The 17,474-nt window shown below is 36.0% G+C and overlaps 1 protein-coding gene across 1 annotated transcript in view; it reads right to left on the minus strand.

Moving 5' to 3' along the window:
• Positions 1–290: 290 nt before the first annotated feature.
• The window catches only part of ITM2B (integral membrane protein 2B), a 30,958-nt gene continuing 13,774 nt past the window's right edge, over positions 291–17,474 (minus strand). The window contains exons 2-6 of the mRNA XM_059996223.1: positions 11,670–11,798; positions 9,982–10,188; positions 9,082–9,192; positions 8,443–8,593; positions 291–7,306 (exon numbers count right to left, since the gene is read on the minus strand). Of these exons, the coding sequence (XP_059852206.1) occupies positions 7,221–7,306; positions 8,443–8,593; positions 9,082–9,192; positions 9,982–10,188; positions 11,670–11,798 (684 nt within the window). The 3' untranslated portion in view covers positions 291–7,220. The remainder of the gene's footprint in view (positions 7,307–8,442; positions 8,594–9,081; positions 9,193–9,981; positions 10,189–11,669; positions 11,799–17,474) is intronic.

Consider the following 17,474-nt stretch of genomic DNA (forward strand, 5'->3'; position numbering starts at 1 on the left):
TTTTAAAAGTAAAATACTACTCAGCAATTAAAAAGAAGTACTGATTCATGCAACAATGTGGATATCATAAACGTTATGTTGAGTGAAAAAAGCCAGACTAAAAGATTACAAATTCTGATTCCATTCAAGTAAAGTTCAAGAACAGCCAAAAACTAATCTATGGTCATAGAAATCAGAAAGTACTTGCAGCCGATGGAGGAAAAATTGACTGGAAAGGGGTACAAGGGAACTCTCTGGGGGAATGAAGTTGCTCTGATGATTGTTAAGCCAGACATACAAAATTGTCAAAATTCACTGTATTAAACACATGTACATTTTATTGCATGGAAATTTGATCTAAAATACACAACAGGTAAAGCAACTATACTCCAATAAAAATGTTAAAAAATAGAAAATAAAAAAATAAAATACACAACAGAGCATGAGCCAACTACTGAAAGGGTTACATACTACAGGAGAACCTAGGCTAAAAGCAATTAATCTAATTGAGCACAATGGGAGCTCTGAGTTTCCCAGCAATCAAGGCAAAAGGGAAATAAATAATTAATTTAGCCCTATTATCTAATATCAGCAAGTATGAGAAAAATTTTTTCCTAACATTAAAGAATATTTAGATTTAAAATATTACAATTTTTTTCAATAAAACCTTTATAAAAGTTGAAGAGACATTTTTGGCTCATTTTTATTTCTATCGATCCTCAACAAAAGTCAAGAGAATATCGTTATGGTTCTATGAAGGCATTTCTATGGGGAGTTAAGGAGGCATTCAAGGTAGCTTTCTAGAGTGGCAACTAGCTGCAAGGATAGAATCTAGAGACTCATTCCTGAGAAATAACTGCTTCTCAGATTTCATAAGCTCACCTTCCTGGATGCCTCAGCTGGGTTTGTGACAGGAGTTGGGTATCAGATAATTAACGGTTAACTAAAGTGTCATGTTCTCTGGAGTTGGTTAGAACTAGATATGTGGGGTTCAGCTACTAAACTTGTATTTGGTTAATTATATGTTTGTTATAAGAAATGTTCTAAGAAGCTGCCGTATTCATGCCCAAATGGAAAACCATGCGTGGGTCTATCTAGCAGGTGTTAATGGATAACTTTATCTCTGGCATTCAGGAACCTCTTCTGCGGCTCCTTCCATGCTTCCCAGCGGTGGTATAATTGACAAATTAGGCAGGGCAATACTTTGTTGTGCAGGACTCCCAGCTTTTAAGACATTTAGCATCCTTGGCTTCACCTAGGAAATATAAATAGCATCCCCAATCCTTGTGACAACCAAATAGTCCTTCTACGTCTCTAAAGTTAGTATCACCCCCTTTTGGTAATCACTGGGACTCTAAAGAATGTCGGTATCCTTTTGAATGTGGAAGAGCATCTGATCCCAAATTCAGTGGAATGACATAGTATGGACAAAGATGTAAGTTTGGTTTGAAACATTAGGGGATATATATCAGTCATCCACTTCTGTCATGCAAAAACTTTAATATGACTCTCACAGAACATTTTACTTAGAATGAGGCTATGTCTTTGCACAATGAGCCTGCCAGGATGAAACAGCCTCCAAGTAAAACCCTCACCAGCTGAATTAGTTGATCCACAAAATGTAGCTCATTCATTCAATAAATGTTAATTGAATTGTCCATTCAAATGATGAAGATTGTCTGCCAAAAATAATTTGGTTTTAATAAAGTTGATGTTAAACTTTTTTTTTTTTCTAGCTAGTTGACCAAGAATTTAGTTTATTCCTTCATTTAATGTTAAGACCTATTACACACCAACTAGAGAGGACACAGTGGTAAGCTTTGCTAATAGTCTAATGGAAGGTTTCGGGGAGACATAGTAAAATAACATGGAAGTTATTGGAATTAAAGAGGTATAGTGGCTTTTTCTGAGAAGATTTTTAATCCGAGGTATAAAGGATGAGTAGGAATTAACTAAATGTTTTGTTTGTGGGGAGGAAGGGGTGCAGGGAGAGAGAAAATTATTTTAGGCAGGGCCACCAGCTTATATAAAGGCCAGAACAAAAAGAAGAGGTTAGGATGAAAACATAAAAGTGGTGAAGAGAAATTTCCTGAGGGCAGAATTTTAGGGCTTGGAAAGAGTTTGGATTTTTTCCTAAATGCAGCTTTATGAAAGAAAGACATGATCAAATTTATATTTAATCCAACTCACAAAGATCCAGAGTGGACAGATTTGAGAAAGCCAACGTAGATTTTGGAAGAGACATCTAGACAACTCGGAAATGTTATATTATCCATAATAAAGGTGATGGTGGTCTAGACTAGGGAATGAAGGTGGAATGGGGAGGAATGATTAATTCACTGCACAGATAATTAAGAGCTCCAACTACGTGCCAGGCACCCTATCAAGATGTTGAGGAGTCTAGTGGGGGAATTAATCAAATAAGCAACAATGACAAAATATAAAATTTTAATCACTTTCACTGCCATGAAGGAGAAATACGTGATGCTGTGAAATCATGAAACAGAATTTTCCTAATGCTTCAGGGAAGGTTTCCTTTGAGAAAGGGAACTAAATTCTGAAGGTTGCCTAGAAGCTAATGAAAGGGCATGGTGAAGAATGAATGGGAATAATTTTCAAGAGAGGGAAAATAGCATTTACCAAGAAACTGTAAGGGAGCCAGTGTGACAGGCTGCAAAGAGCAAAGGGGAGTATGGTTAGGATGAGGCTGCAGAGGTGGGTTAGGGCTGTATTATGCAGCATTAAGTAATTTGCTCTTTATCCTAAGAGCCAGGGAAAGCTGTGAGAGTGTTTTAAAGCCGTGGGTGTCATAAAGAAAACATCAAATTTGTGTTCTGAAGAGACTGTTGTGGCTGCAGTATGAAGAGTGGATTGCAGGGGTGAAGTGGATGTTAAGCCATGTTTGCAGAAGAGCAGGAAGATGCTGGAAGGTGGAGGACTTGGTGACTGGGGAGAGGATAGGGTTTCTGGCTTGGGCTTCTTGAACACACTCCCAGTTGAACACACGTAAGACCTCAGCATCATCTGACCAGATGGAAGGTGTTTTCATCTTCTTACTGACTAGGGCAAGAATAAGGTCATCTAAAAGTTACCCTACATGTTGAACTGTTAACAATGGTGGGAATGGGACTGGAGAAGAGGATGGTAGAAAAAAGGGGGCACTTTTTACCATCAACATTTCTATATTATATGACTTCTACAATAAAAATGTGAATACAAATATAAGCTTAAAACTGAATATAGAAATCCCATCAAATTATTTACAAATATATGCGAGAGAGTTAGGACGCTCTTGTTTTATGCCACTTAGAAATGGATTTTGAGCTCCCAAGAGCCCACTCCCATCCATCTGCTTCTCAGGACTAATCTGCAATAGAAGGCTGGAAGGATTAAGAGTCCACACTGAATAAAGGCTACAGTATATATATATTTATAAATCTTAAATTGTGATTAATATTTTCTCAATAAGATAAAAGCCTAACAGTGATAAATAGTGAGAGAGCTGAGACTAAACCATGCTTCTTCCTCATGTAATACATGAATGAGAAAGACCCAGAGAGAGGAAAGCAAACATTGGCTTTGGACGAGACATTCAACAACATGTCCTTATAAAAAAAGGACATGTCCCGTGTCCTTTTTAGAAATATACATATGAAGCCCTTACTGAGTCTCAAAGAGTTAAATGTGCAAAGACTGCTGTCCATCAGAGTAGGATTTACATAATTCTGGGCAACACTCTTCACTAGGTGGAGAGGGGGTGTCTAGTAAACTATTAAATGTGCCCTTCGAGGAATGTTATAGATTCAGCCAGTATGACATAACCGCATTCAAACGTGGAATCTGGACCTGTTCCTCCCCATAATCCATTTCCTTTTCGTTAACAGCATTATTCAACTGCCTTTAAGTTTCTTTATATTCTACACCCCACTTGCACTACTTGAGATAAATACCATTTAGAACACTGTGTTTTGTTTTGTTTTTGCATCCCACTTATTAACGTGTGTTGAGAATCTAAAATGGATACAGGAAAAGCAGAAATTTAAAAAATATGCACTAAAAAATAAGATCAGGGTTCACAAAAAGCATAACTGCCAACAACTGTACAGACCTGTACAAAGCACTCTCACATTTATTGTTTCATTTTCTTCCACCTTTTAAGCCAGAGTCTTACTGCTGTGTCACCGATGAATGATCACGATCACAGTCCTAACAACTTGCAAAGATTTTAATCTTCTGACTTGTGTGCTCTTCTTTCAACCATGCAATAGGGATACAATGTTCCTGGAAAGGAGCTGGATTAGAGCAATCTTAGGTAAATACGCACATACACAAGATGGAGTGCCGCACAGAACTCAAGGGCAGGGACGCATGTACAGCTGAGTCTCGCCTAGGCCACCGGGAAACCAGGCAGTCCTCTGTGCCTGCCTGATGATGTCATCTTCTCACTCACTTCCTTTGCCTTCCGATCTTCCCAAGCCCATGCCCACACCAAGACTGCAGTCTCAGGCATGGCACATGAGTTCAAAGGGTATAACCCAGAATCTCAGTTGGAGTTCCAAAACTCCTGGGCACCATCTGACTGACCAAGCTTGGGTGAGAGGGGCACCCCTATTCAACTGACTCTATATAAGGGATACATCTCAGCATTTTTAATGGCAAAAATGTCATACATTACTGAAACGTCCAACAAGAGAGAACTTATTAGAAAATTACAGCATATCCACGATAAATATAATGCAGCCTTTAAAATGTAGAATTTTCAACGATCTGTAAAGTGCTTATATTAAGTGGAGGAAAAGACTGTAAAACAGTAAAGACACAGAAGTCAAGTGCATAGACCAAAATAACAACAAAAACGAAAAATCCAGTGAGCTCTCGGTAGGTGGAATAATTTCTATTTTCCCTGTGTTTCTATATATTTTCCAAATCTGTCAAGAGTGTGCTGCTATTGTAGTAAGATAATACAGTTTTAAAAACACACTCAATTTCTTATTATGATTATTTCTGGGTGATGGAATTATGGATGATCTTTATTTTCTCGTGAGTTTTTTTCATTCATTCATTTCATTCAAATTGTCCATTTGTGGTAAAGACAATGCTTTGTGTTCAGCAGATTATTTTGGTTCTCCTCCTGGACACACCCAATGACTACATTTCCCCATCTCCCATATGGCCTGGGGTCATATGGCCGAGAAGCTTCTGGCCAATGGAAATGGGGAAAAGCGATGTGTGCCTTTCAGGCCTGCCTATAAACCCCTGCAGGATTTAGCACTCTAGCTCCTCCCCTTCCAGGGCAAGTTTGAGGATTCAAAGCTGGCATTGTTACAAGATGAGCAAGTGTGAGTCCCTGGGAGACTTCTTGCCACATTGAAGTAATGATGAAAACAGACAAAATCCTACTGTTTGAAGTCACTGAGATGTTAGGATTGTTACAGCAGTTCATCTGTCCTAACGAATAGAGCATTACTATCATCCGTAGGAAAACAGAAACTAAAATACAACCTTCCAAAATATAAACCTTCAACAGCAGCCCATGATCTATTGAAGGAAGTCCTCAAGATGGCATAAAAGGTCCTCTATTACCTGGTCCCATGTACTTCACATTCCAAAAATCTCACTGTCCCTCATAAAGGCTCCCAAAGCTCCTGGACCCGTTCTTCCCCATTACAGTACCAACCACAACTGTATTGTAATTAGTTGGTTATTCATCAGTCCCTCTCACTAGACTGTGAGTTTCCACTAAGGCAGCAGTTGTCTTTCTTCTTCACAGGTATACCTTCAGTGCTTCATGCCATGTCCCGGGCATATAAAGGATGCTCAGTTAAGTATCTGCTGAATAATTAATAATGTGCTCCTAAATGTTCATAGCCCATAAAAACTATGAAATTTCAGTGCCCTGAAGGTAAGGAAAAGCATTCTCATTTTATTAGAATAAATTCTCTTAGATTCTAAAACAAATCCTCAATCTCTGAATACCTGACTAGCCAGCCTGAAGCTTTTACAGTGTTACTGAAAAGAAACCAAGAGCCAGGAATCAAATAATATTCTTGTTAGACCAGAACTGGTTCCTAGACTAAATCCTTTATGGGTTTGTGATGCTTTAAAAATTCTGACTTCTTAAATTCAGAATTGGAATTTGTCTCAGGAATTTACAGTGAAATTACTCTTAGATATTTTAAATAGGGGTGGATTCTAAATTATTTCAGATAGGAAACTACCTTAGAAATATAAGAATCACCACTATAACTCAAAATGCTCCATTTGTGAGAAGACATTCTCAAGAAAGCACTTTATGTTCCTTGGAAAGTTCAGGTTTAATGACAGCCCTTCCATTAAATACAAAAGCATTATTCTACAATGTTTAAACAGCATCTTTCAAGGTTGAGTCTTAGATGTTACTTTAATAGCATCCATGAAGAATGTAGTTACTTTAAAAGTTTTTTATTTTTTAAAAAAACTTTGACTTTACCCACTGTATACAGAGAACTGGATTTTTAAGAAATAGTTTCTTCTTTAACATGGATTATCTCAAGATATGAAGAACCAAATTACTCTTTGGTTTTATTAGATGGGAAAAACAACACACAGTCCTTTAGTCAAACAACTTGGTGATATTTATATTCCATTGCACAGGTATAGATTATACAAATTAGTAATACAAGTTATTTCTTAAATTCCAAACATTTTCTAAAATATTATTATACCAGATACCTAGGATATTAAAACATCAAGGCGGAAATCATACTCTAAATAGTTAAATATGACACTGAAAATACTACACATTTTAATTAGAGGAAAATTAAAATGTGTGCTCAAATGCTCTAACAAACTAAGTTGCAGGGCAACAACTACAAATAAGTCACTGTGGTCCATTTTTACGTATGCATATATATGATTATTAGATAACCCCTCCTCTTGAAAATGCATAATTAAAACATAAAAATCTGGATAAATGAATTAATGAAATTTAAACTCTTCCTAAGATCTACGGTGAAGTGTACTATTACCTATGACTTCATACAACTACTAATTCAAGATAAAAGACACCACACCTGGAAAGAAAAAAAGATTTTTTTTTTTTAAAGATAATGGTTTTAATTGAGTTAATGAGATGAAAACAGTGAAGCCCTGTGTTCTACTTACATGAAAGAAGATTTTAAAAAATAATCACTGCACAAAATACAAAGGGTGGGGTTATGCTGTGGTGTTAAATTTTTCTCCATAATGTTTTTCTTGACTGTTCAAGAACAAATTAAAGTTTCCACAGCAAATTTGTTTTCAAAATGCCGAATCATAGCACAATTGCTGACTTCGCGTTTCTGAATACCTGTTTGGAAGGGAAAATTTTTAAATTTCTGATTCTTCAGTAATAAATATTCATGTTAATTTTCACAGTTATTATTTAGACATAAAAAATATTTTACTCTATATTCCATTAACTTCTATAGTTTGATTTTTTTTTAACACTGCAGAAGTAGATTTAACACTGCAGAAAATAATTTCCCTCTCTTTTCTAAACTAAGTATCTTAACAGACGCTAGTAACAATAATAATGCCATACATATAAATTTATGACCCTGAAGGTAGTGGAAATGTTCTATGTCTTGACTGTGGCGGTGATTTGCTGAAACTCAGAACTACATACTAAAAAGGGTGAATTGTATTATATGTAAAACTATGACTTTAAAAAAAACTATGAACCATAAGATCATTTTAAAATGAAAGAAATCAAGCAGCAGGCTTCAGGTGACTCACCAGCCCAATGTGGGAGAACAGTATTATCAAAAGTGCTAACAGAAAGCCAGGAATGCACTTTAACTAGGTGCCACAATTTCAAAGAAATCACACCATAGTGTATCTGCATGGCACTCCTTACTTTCTAAAGCTCTGTCACGTGTACTTTCATTTTATTTTTACAATGATCTTGAAAAAAAATGGGGAGATAATGTCATCACGTGAGAAAACAAAGGTGAAGTGATTTGGCAAAGCTACATTAGTTGTGTCAATGCTCCTAATTCTTCAGCCAAATTCCTTTCGAACTAACCTGACTGTGGTTATCTTCAATGTGATCCAAAAGGCAAACTCTGCTTAGAACCTAGATCCCTGAGCATACAAATGAAGAGCTACTTTAGAGACCCTCCGGATAAGCAGAACCCTTGCACAGTACAGCTCAACCGAAGGGGTAGGATGGAAAGGTGGACTGGGTGGCCATATGCAAAGTGAGGTAAGAGCACCTCAAGGGAATGACATTTCACATTCACCTATTCTATCTGAAAAGAGTAGATTTAGAATTAAGATGACTCTTCAGAAATCTAGAAATACTATACAATGTACAATATAGTTTTATTTTCTCACTCACGGCAAGTGTATTGGTAACGATGACTAGCTTACATCTAAATCTAATTTAACACAATGAAGTAAAACAAACTTTTTTGCCAACATTTTAACATTAGAAAGTATTACCTTTAATGGTTTCTCTGCGTTGCAGTTTGTAAGTTTCCTTGTCATGGCACAGTCGATAAATATAGAAACCCAGGTGATCAATGTTTTCAATGCGATCAGTGATGACCATGTGTTCATGAATCAGATATGACTGAGGCAAATATGTCCCAGCCTACATTTGGAAAAGAATATATTACACAGATATCTCAAAACATACATTGAACAGACAAGGAAAGCAGACAAAATTCTTAGAGATTATAGTACAGAATAGAGATTGGCAAACTACTACCCACCATCTGTTTCTATAAATAAAGTTTTATTGGAATATAGTTGTGCCCATTTGTTTACATATTGTCTATGGCATCAAAATTGATTAGTTGCAACACAGATCTTATTTTTTAAAAGCCTACGATTTATTCTCTGGCCCTTTAGGAAAACTTAAATATAATTTTAGAAATTACATTTTAATTTCAAAATATAAAGTATTAAAAGAAAAGAGACAAGGAAAAAACCTGAAACCACAAGTCTTACTTCTTCATTGTAAAATGCTTATTAGCCATACCATCAGTAAGATGGGCTCCTATAGGGCTAATTTCTCAACAAGGAATTCCAAGATGCTGTAACAGCATCAATAATAAGAAGTATTTGAAAGTTTTATACCTTTATGTTAATAAGTAGCTCCAATAGGTTCCTGGGTGGCATAACAATGGAAGTGTTCAGAGGAATCACATAGCATTTATCCAGTTTAAGATCTAAATAGGCTGTGAATTTCTGGGAAGAAAAAGATATATTTTCATTAGATTAATGTACAAATATTACCAATATACAGACAGGCAGCAACTGGATTTTTAAGAATAACTTGTACTATTAGAATGTGTAAATCACTTGCATTTCCACAAATCAAGTATTTGGTGGGGTAGGAATGGAAATAGTAATGGGAGAGGAAATTTTGCTACTAGTAAATACAGTTCTTATCAGATAACAACAAACTATTAAAATTAACTCAAACTATCACCTGATTAAGAGACTTAGTCCCCAGTCCCCTCACTTATAAACCCTAATGCCCTCCAAGGCATCCATCTATTGTATATAAAAATTAACTTCTCTCCTATGCATCTAGAATAGTACTAACTAGTTACTACCATCCATAGAGAACTAAGTCAATTAAATGATTTTGTGTTCTTACAGTTCAGATGAGAAACCTGATTGAGAAAGACCATCTCATAGGATGGTTCTGAGGATTAAAATGAGTTAAACTAAACCATGTAAACATTTAAATTTCTAAAAGCAATTTAGCAGCAAAGGAAGAACAGCATATGGTGTGTATTAAGACAGACAAGGCAAGGGGAAGAAAGGTAGGTTCACTGAGGGTCTGCTTCAGACAGAAAGCCCATCAAATGTTGGAGTTTATCTTGAAGGGCAGAAGAAACCCAAGGCCATTTTTTTAAAAAGTAAAAAGTAAACCATAAATAGAATAAATTAGCAAATACTGAAAATGAAACTACAAAAGCATCAATTAAGGAACTTGCATTCTTTTACAGTTCAGGGCACCTGGCTCACCTTGTTAAAATCATGAACAATGTTGGCAGGATCACTGTCTGCAAACTCTGGGATAGGCACGCTGATGAATTCAACCTCATCTTCCTCAAAGATCTTAATATTTTCCTCAATGGTCTGGTAGCGAGCAGCTGGGGCATCTGCAGAAGGCTCATTTAAGATGACATCATCTTTGATGTACTTTATTCCACAGTAGTAGACGTCATCTGGCTACAGAGAGTTTAAACACTATTTCAGCAATTCAGTGGAAGACAGGTTTTTAAATGTAAGTATTACTTAAGCTGCCACCTTTACCTACATAGCATTTTGCTTGCAAACTCTTACTTTTAGATGACAAGTCAGACAGTTTAATTACAGCGTTAACACATTCTTTAAGATCAGGTTTTAAAGTACTGTAAAAAACCGGTTTCAGAAGGAGAAAAGCAGCTGATTTCTCCTTTACTTTTTGTGTTCGACAAAAACAGAATATAAAAGCAATTATCCATCTGGTGACAAGTAAATCTGAAGAAACACACAGGCCTATTTCTACCTGTAAGCCTTATTTTTATAAAAGAATATATTCAGAAACCAGTAATGTTTTTCTGAAAGAACATACTTCTAAAACTTTTTGATGTGATTCACTGATTACATGATTTTTCTCTCATTAGCCAAAAGGGATAGTTTTTCTGAAATTTCCACAGGCATACAAGTAGTTCTGATTTTGCCTTAAAATATATCACAATTAAGTGGAAAATTTCAGATTATAGCAAATCATTATAAAGATTTTTTTTTAAAAGTATGCGTATACAATAAAGATTAGGAGCATATAACAAAATGTTAGGTCAACAAATATCTCTGGACAGTGGAATCGCAAATGATTTCTTTTACATAAAAATACATTTCTTGTAAAAAACTGCATTAGAAAGATGACTAGTATTTCACTAATATCTATCAACATGCCATTATCTCAAAAAATATAGAAAATGAGCACAAAATTTACACATCCTATGTAGAATATTTCACTTTCTAAATAAAATCTATTTGTCAACAGTTTCTCCAAACTCTGGTATGTTAAAAGAAGTACACATACTGAATTACTGTCAGAGAAATATATCACAAAACAGAGATCATAAATCATAATCATTGTAATCAGAAGAAAACAATGTCTTAATCCACTGGGATTACTATTCTGTAATAAATTATAAACAACTTTTATCCTAAATTACTTCATCATTATTGCTGAAATCACATTCTTAAGAGAAACCAATGACTGGGGAGGAGGCAGAGAGAAGTGGAACCACTATACTCTGGGCCCAGGAGCAAAAGGCTATTGTGGGGAAGCCCAAAATGTCTATCAAATTATAGTTTATCAATATGACATTTGAGGCTGGTGTATCTATTCAACTGGCAATTGAAAATACTATAACTTAGCTATTAATTATGGTAGGAAAATTGAGGGTTAGTCAATTTTTAAAAATCATCCAGCAATCTATACCCTTTAGTCAGCAAAACAATGTTATTCTGCTTTTAGTGACTGTCTAATAGGTTCAGCAAACTTATGCTCAGGAGATTTTTTAACATAACTGTAAAATAGGACCACCACTCTGACTAAAGGCCACAGACAAAAAAGCACAGGCTTAGAACAGGTTTGGGTCAATTTTCTAATACACGTGAAGGAAAGGCAAAAATGTCCCTAGCATTTTCCCACTTACTTGAAGTGCAAAGTATTTGTACAGGTATGCTCCTCCTAGAATGACACCTGCAAGCATAAATGCTAGTCCAAAGCACATGCACCAACACCAGGCTCTTCTTTGGCCAACTGGTACCACTTCATCTGGGTCCTAAAATATGAAAAAGACTGATGATCAATATCTTATCTGCAGTCAGAATCACAGAAATGTCAAGCTTGAAAGAAACCTTAATAATTATCATTTTATAAACAAAGATATAAAGACCAAAGGAGTCAGGTCTCTAATCAAAATCTACCCAGGAATGATTAAGTGGTGGTACCAGGACCCAGCCTAATGCCTCCTGAGCTGGGACACCAGTCTTTTGGGAGAGTTCTTTCTTCTAACTTTCAATACCCCACCTGCCACCCATATCTCTAGAGCAATAAATTACATACTCCACAATTTCTATTTTCTGTGCCTAACTTTTAGTGATTAAAATATCTTCTAATATTTAAAAATTCAGAAGAGGCTACAATACAACTTTGTCGTGCAAAATTCTGGTGCTGAGTCTTGTGTATTACAATGTTGGGGTATATGAGATTATTTATAAAATTATGTGTTAGCCTGCTGCAGGTAATTAGTATTTCCTACTAGGTACAAAGCCATTCCTAACCAAACATAATAAAAATTTACACGAAAACTGGGGACAGACCAAATAATATTAAACAGATTCTTTAAACAATTAGAATCTCAAAAAAGTAGGACAAATGTATTTAAAATAATCCTGTAATTCCACTGCTCTACCCTAAAGAATCCCAGTTTAACGAAGTTCTTCATTTTTTTTTTTTTTTTTTTTTTTCCTTTTTGCGGTACACGGGCCTCTCACTGTTGTGGCCTCTCCCGTTGCAGAGCACAGGCTCCGGATGCGCAGGCTCAGCGGCCATGGCTCACGGGCCCAGCCGCTCCGCGGCATGTGGGATCTTCCCAGACCGGGGCACGAACCCGTGTCCCCTGCATCGGCAGGCGGACTCTCAACCACTGCGCCACCAGGGAAGCCCAAAGTTCTTCATTTTTAAGATATCAGTAGAAAACTGAGGAAAGATTTAGTAAGAAAAACTTATTAAGTCAAGAGACAATACAACTAGCACACAATTTTAGACTTCTGATTTTGACCCCCCTCAAGGAAATAATTTAGCACTGGAACATCATCTAGGGTCAGGATATTCAGTCAGATACACTCCTTGCCCTTCTAACTCAGGCCCTCTACTGTCGCTTCAGAGTTATAGCTAATTTCTTATTTGTGCCCATGTTCATGTGCAAAGAGCTGACAAACAAATGAGATTAGCTGCTGGTATTTTATAACCAGTGGCTCAAGAAATAGTACAGGCAGCAAAAGAAAGGCTCCAGTTGACTTGAAACCAACATAATAAAAGATGATCTAGTAAGTAGTATGTGTGTAGAGCCCTTCAAGTATATAACTCTATCCTTTGCTTGGAAAACTCAATATGGGATGGATTAAGGGAGAAAGTAGACTTGACCTACACCTCCATAGATAAATAGGATATAACTTAAAAGTTAGGAAGAAAACCTGTAAGAACAATGCTGGATACGGTTGAAGCAAGAATTCAGTGAGGAAAGAATGAAAGCTAAGATTATGTTTTCAATTCTAAGATAAGGAATTTTAACTTGATACTACAGGGGTAAAGCCCAAGCCCGGATGTCTCAGCCAACCAAAAACAATTTAAGGCACTTGGGTTGGTTGACGTTTAAACACAGAATTTAACACTGTAGAAAAAATGCCATTCAATCTAAGGATTGGCTCAAACACTGTGAGAGCATCACACTTTGCTAGGCATACCTGTCAGTGTATGGTATGTATACTCAAGACAACAAGTACAGCAAGGAAGTAGTGTGTACTGAGAATAAACCTAGAGGAATTTATCAAGCCATACAAGATACCCATCTGTGAACAGAAAGTTACAAGAATTCCACAGGAGTCATAAGGTATTATGAAAACCTGAATGATAAAAAACCTGAATGATAAAGTACATGTAGTGTTTTGCTTGAGCCCTTGTCTGAGATGAGAAACAGTTCCTAGCATAATTAATTTCAGGGAGGAGGCAGGGTGGGGAGACGAGAATGACAAATGGAAATAGTCATTTCTAAACATTTGGTATCAGCTGCTGAGACAGTCAAATGTGTGTACAACACGCCCCTGTTTGGCAGGCTCTCTTCACTAGCAGCACTTAAAGGGATAGCCAAAGAGCATATGGGCAGACACTCGTAAAAGAATATGCAGCCTGAAGGTTAAACTGATTAACAGTGTCCAGGCCTTTTGCTCTACCATTTTTAGCAGGTCAACAAACAATATTTTCAAGAATAAATTATAAACGTCTACTATGTGCCAAGAGCTGTGCTAGGACTGGGCATGTAGCCTCTGCCAAGAAAGAGATCGTTCAGATCAGCCTGGAAAACAAATATACAAAAAATATGAATATGCCATAGGCTCTAACAGGAGAATGTAGACAGCACAGAAGAAGGGCTGATTGGGAGAAGACTTCCCAGGGGAGAAAATACTGGAGAAGAACGAAGGACGAATACTTATTACCCATGCAGAAGACAGAGTGAAAGGGCATTATGTGTAGGGCGAAGAATGAATAAAATCATGGGGCCAGAATGTATGACATTCCACGGGTCACACGTGGTACGGCTGGAGTGCCCAGTATGGTGGTGAAGGGTACAGGGGCGAGAATGGAGAGGTTACTGGGCAGGTCACAGAGGGACTTTGTGTAACAGGCTATGGAGTCTGAATTCTCATGTTCATTCAAAAATCACATCTCAGGACTATGACAATAAAACAAAAATTTTAAATTTCTCAAGAGAATCTAACTTATAAAATACCTCATGTACTCACAGGTCATTTGTTCAGCACCTCAACCACGTGAACCATGGCTTAAGAATCAGGAAATAGGAGTCTGAATCTCCAAATTACAGACCCAAAGTCCATGCACCACAATCATCTATTTCATAAAAGAGGTAAACAGGTCTTCAAAGTCTGTCTAATCTCTTTTTTTCTCTAAATTTCTATAAGGTTAGTATGGTAGCACCAAGCCAACCGTGGCACTTAGCTGGCACTCAACTAATATTTGATGAGGGAGTAGAATGTAGAAAAAGTTTTTAAAAGCTTGGTTATTTATTTTTTTAATGACCCCAAAGTTACACATCAGCAGCCAGCGTGACAATGAAAGGTGGGGGCAACATAAGAATTTATGACGCACAGGAGACTGTGGCTTTTTAGCAAAGAATGGTAGCCCTAAGCACGCAGCCCAGTTCAACATTAAGGGCCTGTTATTTGCAATGTACTGTGCTAGATCCTGTGGGAAATTCAAACGTGACTAAGACATGGTTGGAATCTTAAGCAATTTACAGTCAAAATTAATAGTATGCATGACAAATAAATGACGTTCCTTGTTACAGTCTGAGTCACAGAGAAGGGATTAAAGTATATTCAAGATAGAAATGTTGTTAACCTAAGTGATTTAAAAATGCATTTTAAATGATTAAATTTTAAAACTTGAAAGAGTATACTTAGAGAAAAAAGCCACATGTTAAGATTTAAGAAAAACCCCACATGACCATCTCAAAATATGTAGAAAATGCATCTGATAAATTGTAACTTCCATTCATAATAAAATCTCTTTGCAAACCAGAAGAGGTGAAATTCTTTAACATGAAAAAGGCTAATAATCAAAAATCTACAGCAAACCTCATATTTAATGGTGAAACTTCAGAATTAAACCATACCCTTTCAAGTCAGGAATATGAGAATGCCCACTAAAACTGATTCTTTGTTTTCATTCAACATTGTACTAGAGATCCTAGGTAGTACACAAATGATAGAACATGAACTGATTAAAAGATTAGAAAAAAGAATACAAAGCTGTGATTATGTCAAATGATATAACTGTCTATGTAGAAAATCTGAGAAAGTCACATTATTCAAACTAATTAAGAGTTCAGCAAAATTGCTGAAGATCAGTAATTAAAAATCAACTAAGTCAAAGATTTACATATAAATAGTCCTAGCATCATTATTCATAATAGCCCCAAACCAGAAACAACACAGCTATCCACTAACTGATGAATGGATAAAGTGTGGTATATTCATACTGAATCTCAAAAACACTATAGTGAAAAAAACACTCCAACGCAGAAGACTACCTATGAAAAGGAAAAACTATAATGACAAAAAACAGCTTAGTGGCTGTCACAGTGAAAGGAAGATGGAAGAAGTATGAGGAAATATTTCAGGGTGATGGAAATGTTTCATGTCTTGATTATGGTGGTGGATACATGACTTTATACAATGACCATAAATTCAATCAAACTGTACACATAAAATAGGTGCATTTTACTGCATGTAAATTTTATTTTAATATGGGGAATGAGAGAAAAAAATACCAACTGAGTTCCTATATACCAGGCAATAAAAGAAAGTCTAACAACACCAAGCGCTGGAGAAAGTGTGGAACAATGGGAATTGAGGACTTTTGCACAGTAGACAGGAGCTGGTACAAATGTTTTGAATAACAATTTGGCAGTACCTAATACAATTAAAGATACATATATCTTATGACCCAGTAATTCCATTCCTAATAACATAACCCTAGATAAACACTTTTGTACACAAAAAGAGGCTCAATAATGATTACTGCAGAATGGTCATTAAGGAAAAAAATTGGAAATAACCTAATGTCCACAAGTAAAGAATAAAGTATTATGGGTTCATATAATTAAAGTCTAAATGAAACCAACTAGCACTGTTGATTTTGAGATTAATCTCAGAAACATAATGTTAACGCAAAAAAATTTTTTAAAAAACACCATATATTGAAGACTTAAAAAACATAAAAGGAAAAAAACATATAAATGGTACTACGAATTCTTTGTTTTTATATGCTTGGATTATTTCATAATTAACAACAAAAATCATAAAAATCATAAGAAAAAGGAAAACCACTCATGAACAAGAGCAACTTCACTAGGACATAAATCTTTACTTGGCCTAATTTAAAACAAGTCATAGACATTTCCTCCCCTTGTACTGCAATAAAACTGGTGCACCTTAAATGATGCTGATAAGGTAAAAGAACTCCCACAGGTGCTGTACAATTATCACCTCATTAATCTTCCTAAAACCTCAAGTTTTTACCCCAGTTTATAAATGAAGACGCTGAAGCACACACTGGCCTATAATCACCCCTCAACAGTAGGGACAGAAAGAAGCGGCTTCAAAAGCATTCTCACTCTTGCACTGTACTAATTTCTGGTTCGAATAAATCTTATCATATGATAATAAAATTACTTAACCAATTATATCTTAAGCAAAATGAAGAGTAAATTCTGTTCTGGTACTTCAATTAGTTAAGAATTAGGTCACCTCAATCAGTTCCCTAAGAGGCTTCAGTAAATGTGCTTCAATTATAAACTTAACTCAGACAAAATGCAAGGGTTTTCATATAATTTTTATTCTGTGCCCATACTAACAACTCACACTTCACGTCCTCTGGCATCTCTATGTAAGCCTTCTTTGTAGAATGAATGAAGAGACACTTTTTCAGAGCTCCCAGACATACTATTTTGCATTATTAGAGCAAATGCAACACCACCACTTTAGGAACCAGAATACTAAAGAGGAAATTATCTCTTAGGGTTAAAAATCGTATTACAAAAAAGAAAAAAAGAGATGGCATAAAACACTTTATATTTAAAAACAGAAATACAGAAAAGAACCAATACAATTTATTCAACTCAGAGTAGCATAAGCTACTGAAACTTCAGAAATAT

Source organism: Delphinus delphis, chromosome 18, assembly GCF_949987515.2.
Source record: "Delphinus delphis chromosome 18, mDelDel1.2, whole genome shotgun sequence".
In the NCBI taxonomy this organism is placed as follows: domain Eukaryota; kingdom Metazoa; phylum Chordata; class Mammalia; order Artiodactyla; family Delphinidae; genus Delphinus; species Delphinus delphis.